A 6,919-nucleotide genomic window follows, 5' to 3' on the forward strand; every position below is an offset into this window, starting at 1 on the left:
GAGAGTACTACTGTAACTACGATCGCAGCCACTTTACGTAGTATATTCTAGCCGGTTGCAATTAATTCGGGTCCCTGTCGCCAAACGTTACAATTAAAATTATTTAAGGAATTAAACTCTCCCACAAATTTGTCTTTATCCTAAGTTTCATTTCCCCACTAAACTTATTTCTCTTCCGACAGACGGAACCGTTACTGGAGAAGTTCCGAGGTCTTCAGATTCAACAAATGTAAAAATTTTGGGGAGGGGTCATTTTCTGACCGATAGCCGTACTGTTACCTGTTCTTTCAACGTATGTTCTCTTTGAAAACCATTCAAACATCTCTTACACAATTCTCTCATTCCTATTATATAGTATATAAAATTAATTATTAAAAATTGTAGACCGGTATTGTGACCGTGTCACAAGTAATTGCTGATTTATAACTAATTTCACAGCATATTTTAATGTATTTTCAATTTAATTTTAGGTTAAGATTTGCTTTTTGGCAAAAGGGCCTACCAGTCTTTCAGTTTAAGAATTTTATTCTTTCCTATTTTTTTTATACGCCATTTAAATTATTATCTTCTTTTTTTACATTATGAAATTAAAGAAATATATAACGAAAATACCGAAAATTGTTTCGTAAACAAACAGCGAATTTCTCTTTTATACAAATTATTTATGCAGAAACGAATTCCTCATTATGCAAATTAATCTTCTGACACTTTTGACATAAGCCCACAGTTATAATTAAAAGAAATTCTTCCAGAAAAATAAACACTTACGTTGAAAATATTGGAAAAATTATAATTTTAACTTTATAATTCAATTAATTACAGTTATTATTTTGCTTATCTTTCGGACTTAAAAATTGAGGCATCGTATTAACGAGGTTCGTACTTGAAAGAGATTCACTTTGGTAGAACAACGATTAAAGCGTGAACAGGCGTAAAACCAGGTACACGTGTATCGTATACCTAAACACATAGATGAAAAAACTAACAGTTCTGTTATTCACGCGTTTTGGTATATCTGTCAGGTAAATCTTTATTTAACACAGATATTTGTTTACTAATGGATTAAAACGTGGAAAAGTGAAAAAAAATCATCGAAATAAAAGATTCCTTCATCTATAAAAAAATGTACAATCTTGACTCACTTTTTATATCGTTTTCTTTCTTTTCTCGGGTAAATTTCTGCACTTTTAATTTGAAGTAATAAAGGTGAATTTCGTGTGGCACCGAGGACCACTCCCTGAAGAATTTGTGTCGATACTGTTTTTTCACTTCTCCAATGTTTGTTTGTTTGTGTTTGTTCGAAAGAGGAAATATTCATTTTCTATAAAAGTTTTTCAAAGAAAATCGTAAATGAAATTATTAGAAAGATGACTATTCGATTTTCAAAGCCTTACACGAAAGAGATGTGGCGATAAACATATACAAATAATTGTTTAAATTTCATTTCTCCAGTAAATATTTAATCGTTAGATTCACAGTTTACTGAATAAATGAAGTTTAAACAAAATGACCGCTTGCTTTAACCACATTTTATTCAAAAATGATTTCATATTTTTATTGAGCTTGTATTGATTTAAACTATAAATCGACACCTTTAATCCAAATGATTATATTTAAACAAAACAAATATATATAATACATTCACTTATGAAAGTAAATTTACAGTAAACGTATACCTGAACTAAACGAGAATCCAAGAAAGGCTTTTAATAAACCAAGGATTTGTTTACGCGTCTATTAAAATAAGTCCACATCTGTACACAAAGAGCTTCCTGGAAAGAACTGTCTGTTCCGTTAAGCGTTTTACTTCGATGACCCTTTGGAAGAGCGCTGCAGTTCTTCTCTCTTTTGAAGAAGGTCCTCGTATCTTTTTTGCAACATTCTCTCTCGGTCTATCTGTCTGTTCACGTCTTCGGTCAATGACTAAAATTGTTATAAGAAAATACTCTGATTAGCAAAATAGTTTTTAATTTGTATAAGTTTTTCTGGTCAAATAAACCTTTTTGCTGCCGTGCGAGGCTACGTGACATTAGTGCAAAATGTACGTTTAAACCAGTCTCGATATTATTATAAGAATTTACCTCTACTCTTTTGGGAATGGCCAATCCTTCGTGGTCCCGCAGAGTCTCGAAAGTTTTTAGTTCGAGATGAGTCTGTTCCACCTGTTCTGCCAGGTCCTGCAGTTGTTTTATCAATGCTTGTCCTCTCGACTGTGAAGAAATTACACTTTCAAAATGAAGAACTTACCATATGCAATTTTTATATTTAAAAGAGTAAAATTATATGGCTTTTGTGTCTTATTTACTAGTTTATAAACACATCTAAAAGCAACTGTGCTCAGAGAAAATTGATAAAATGAAAATACCAATTTTATATTTAACTGGTTTTTTAACCGATATTTACACAGTAAAATATTTAGAAGAAACTAAAATATATTCACTTTTCATCACTGTTTCAGGTGACCAAAATGACAAAAAAGTAAAGACAATTTAGCTTCTTCTATGAACAATACTTTATTGCATATTTTCTCTGTAGTTACTGTGTGAGAGTAGTAGTTATTTTATTTGCATGTATCCATTCAATGCCCATTATTAATGAAATATTTATGTATTTATTTATGAAAGTTTGATTTTTAAAACAAATTATACTTGTAGTGGCAACTGTTATCTTCCTTTATAACAAGTGTAACATTGTGTATTAGTAATAGGAAAATAATTTAAAAATTTACCCAACTGTACAGTACATTGTATATTTTACATATTTCATTTTCTATTAAAGTTAGTTGAATAAATATGGTACCTACCTACTATATGGTTTCTGTTGTTTTTACATTGTTTCCCTCAGAGTTTTCAGAAATTCTCAAATAATACATAAAATTTAGTTTATTTTACTTTAATTGGTTACATGTGGGTGATCTGATGAGAATGGCTGCCTCCTGAGAGAATTTTTTGTGGGAAACTGGCCCATTTCCAGGTGTTACAAATGTGAAGAAAATCTGAAAAACTCCACATAGCCAGCCTGTTGGCCAAGCTCAAACCCACCACTAAGTACCAGTGTTTGGTGGTTTTATCCACTCGGCCACTGGTGGGCAATATTAGACACTGCTATTATTCAAACAGAACCAGTAGTAGTAATTTCAAAAATAAAATGATGTCAGACTAATAAAATCAAATGTAAATTTAACTAGAAAAACCTGATTTTTTCCACAGTATATTAAATAAGCCTATAATTCTGATATTCTGCTTCATTACTAACTAAGTACTTCAGAATGAACACGGACTATTGAAAATATAGAATACTATCCATATTCTACCAATAGAATCAAACACAAACTCAGCAAAACATTTTGATTTGATTATTCTGATGTAATAGAAGATAAGTAGCCAATCACTTAATATTTTATAAAATCTATTGGCTTATTAAATTATCTTTTTCTCTTTTGTACACTGAATAAAATAATAAATTAACTTATATTCTTAAAATTAGTTGGATTAAAAATATCTAATTTCAAATATAAATTAATTTTTACATTTTACATCAAACAGTTATAAATGCAGCATCTCAGACTGACATATGTTTTCTTATGTCAATTTTAACATTCTTTGACTAATATAAATTTGAAACTTAAACAAACAAAAAGCATATTTCATACATGTATATAAAATTCTTTATATTTTAGGGCTAATTAAAGTATTACCTGATAACCTCCGGTGAGAATTCGAAGTTTTTTCTCTACTTTGGCAGCTTTCTTAGCTTCTTTTGTCATGTGACCTCGATTTTGCTGAAAATAAATTATTATTATTCTTAACACAAATAACATACAGTAATTCCTGATCTAACTTAAATTTTATTCTTTTACTCTTAATTGTAGCAGTTTGTTTTTAACCCTTTCCATTTTGTACACACCAAATGGTCTTTTTATCATACCTGTTATGGATTTGCTAGACCCACAATGGGAGCAATTATTGAGGAATAGGTTCTAATGTATCTGGATCAAGCTCTTTATGAAAATTTCTGAGAAACTGATTCAGATTGATTCTGACATAAGCATGAACAAATAACAAATAATTATAAATTATTAAACTGTAATAAAGTTTAATATATTCAATTTTTCATTTGTAATTTAATTTGTATACATTAATAATCATAAAATACAAAATAAATATTCTTACTATGAAAGATCAAACACTCCAGATATTATTAGAATATTCTGTATTAACAGTTTAATTTAAAGCAATAAAGTATTTAAATTTTTTTTATAAATAACACAAATATTTAAGTTTTATTAAATCAACATCTATGATAGAATCTAAAAAGTAGTAACAGTAGCATGAAATATTTGCATAAATTTCTATATAAAACACACAGTTTGAAGATCCAAACAAACTATTTATTTTGAAACATTTCTAAGAAATTATAAATGACTCATCTTTGGTTTTACATTATAATTTTAATAGAAGTTATGTCAAGTGTCATATAATATATTTAGAAGAGCAAGAAATTTAAACAGATGTATGGTTAACTTTCAATTTAAAAGACTAATTGAGGGAAGGGGTTGTCAACTATTCCATAAGACCATTAAATCAAATGCACAGCATTCATTTACTCACATTTTTGTGCATCAAATTTAATATTTCCACAATTTTGACTGGCAACATTTTCACTGGTGAGTCAGTTTGTAACTCACTGAAATTTGACATTTCAACTATAGGTATGCCATGTCTGATATATGAGAGCATGGGATCAAGAATGCAAATACTGTATGACATATGGAGTAACAATCTAACCAAAGTTCTGCTGCCCTTCATTGGGTAAAAGTTAAGATGTGCACGACTCGAATGAGCATAGGCTAACCAAAATGGCTCTGAAAAGTTGTAACTTCATCAGTAGGCAGGCTCAAAGGGCACAAGTCTTTTGATAAGGGCTGCCAAATGGGCATATAAATGCCTAGGTTTCTAAATTCTAGGTGAGAAATGACAAGCTAATTTTTTTTTACATCCACAGCAATTGTGGATGAATTCGCAACAAATTTTCACCTTTCCAAAAAAAAAAAAAAAAAAAAATAACTAAAATTGCAAAAATTAACATATAAATATGAGAATTTAGTCAAAAATTTCCCAAAATTTAGTGCACAATGGGCACAAAAGATATTTTTGGGCGTAGGACAATGAAAGAACTTGGCCACCCCAAGTCTTATTTGTAAGTATGTACCAGTGCTGGATTTCTTAACAGTTGTAATATCTACAATATATTTCAACTTGTAATATTGTACAAAATATGTGCATTTTTTGAAACTGACTGATGTGACTCGTGAATTTCTTAGGTTTGTAAATGTGAGTCAACTTAATGAGTCATTATAACTCACAAAATTTTTAGACTAGCATATGATCTGCAAATGCATTTTAAAAACATATATTAATAGACAGTATTTACTAATAGTCCCAATGTGCAAAAGAGTTCTTACATTCTTTAGCAGTTACTCAGTGTCCTATATAGATCTCATTGTCCACCTTCCCTTTTGTACAAGCTATGTAATATATCTTCTATACCAAAAGGTACTATGGTTACTGTCTCAATGAATGAAAATAGTGTGGTCTTATTATATGCTTTTACCATAAGCTACCACATCTGTATCCATATTTCTACTTTAGCTTAATGTTAATGTAGTGCATTTTTGGGACTCAACTTATGTGGTAGGTATAGGTAGATCCCAGAATTTTGAGCAGAAAATCTTGAGGTTAATTTACATGTTGGCCTATACCAGGGGTCGGCAGTTTGTCAAGTGAGAAGAGCCAAATTGTCATGAAAACAGGATAACAAAAGTACCAGAGAGCCGCATATTAATTTAAATGTGCAAAATACGACACACGACAGAGGTGCCTCTAGTGGCCGTTTTTGGCATAACGTTACACGGATGGACGGACATGCGTTCAATGGGTTATATATATAGATATACTTCAAATGCTACCACTCTTATGCGACTCATATTGATCAACGCAAGTGTGGTCATGTGCGGATGGAAAACAAGTCAAAGTTTGTTCGGCGGCTCTATCTCATAAACTCATAAGTTATAAGGCTGCGGTGAAATGAGGTGAGATGAAATTGGAGTTTATGTCCAAAGAGCCGCAAACATCTATGCAAAGAGCTGCATGCGGCTCGTGAGCCGCTAATTCTGACCCCTGGCCTATACAATATATGTTGGTTTGGCAATACTTTAATGCTGCTTCTGTGTATGTGACATTGAGTACATACAATTCTCAATGATGGATGATTTATCTACTTTAGAATTTGTGGAGAATTTCAAGTTTTTAGAAGTTATAGCCAAAAAAATAACTATGTAGTAGTAGCCATATCTGAGCCCAATATAATCAATCTGGCAGTTCATTTGGCATTTATCAAATAATTGGGTTAATCATTGTTTATATTTGTACAGTAGATCCCCCTATAAAACCGTTTCCTATAGTTATGATTCCTATAAAAATTGTGGCATTATCCGTAAACAACGGTAAAAATAACTCCTATAATACGTAAAACGTCATCGGGCAGCCGAACTACTTACCCGCCGTCCGTAGCGCCACGCTACGGAGAGATTTCTATCGTCTGGACAGTATTATATAAATTATATATAAATTAGGTACTGTACATATAATTATATATTAATTATATATAAATTAGGTACTGTATATATAATTATATATTAACTTAATTTATTGTAACTTTATTATAATTAAATATATATTTTTCGCCGTCTAGCGTCACGCTACGGCGAGTTAGGCGACCTATCGTCTGTTTAGTACTGTAATTTTATACATTTCTTGTGAAAGAAACATTTCTTATTTAACGGCCATAAAAATTATTTATATTAATGATGTCTCCAAAGGTCAACGAAGTTTTCGCAGAAAAATAATATCAGAAATCG

General features: G+C 30.8%; 1 protein-coding gene across 1 annotated transcript in view; it reads right to left on the minus strand.

Moving 5' to 3' along the window:
• Positions 1 to 1,593: 1,593 nt before the first annotated feature.
• Positions 1,594 to 6,919, minus strand: part of LOC111633904 (cell division cycle 5-like protein) — a 36,059-nt gene continuing 30,733 nt past the window's right edge. The window contains exons 12-14 of the mRNA XM_023378555.1: positions 3,698 to 3,781; positions 2,082 to 2,210; positions 1,594 to 1,923 (exon numbers count right to left, since the gene is read on the minus strand). Of these exons, the coding sequence (XP_023234323.1) occupies positions 1,804 to 1,923; positions 2,082 to 2,210; positions 3,698 to 3,781 (333 nt within the window). The 3' untranslated portion in view covers positions 1,594 to 1,803. The remainder of the gene's footprint in view (positions 1,924 to 2,081; positions 2,211 to 3,697; positions 3,782 to 6,919) is intronic.

Source organism: Centruroides sculpturatus, unplaced genomic scaffold (genome assembly GCF_000671375.1).
Source record: "Centruroides sculpturatus isolate CEXI.00-Female unplaced genomic scaffold, Cexi_2.0 scaffold747, whole genome shotgun sequence".
NCBI classification, from domain to species: Eukaryota; Metazoa; Arthropoda; class Arachnida; order Scorpiones; family Buthidae; genus Centruroides; species Centruroides sculpturatus.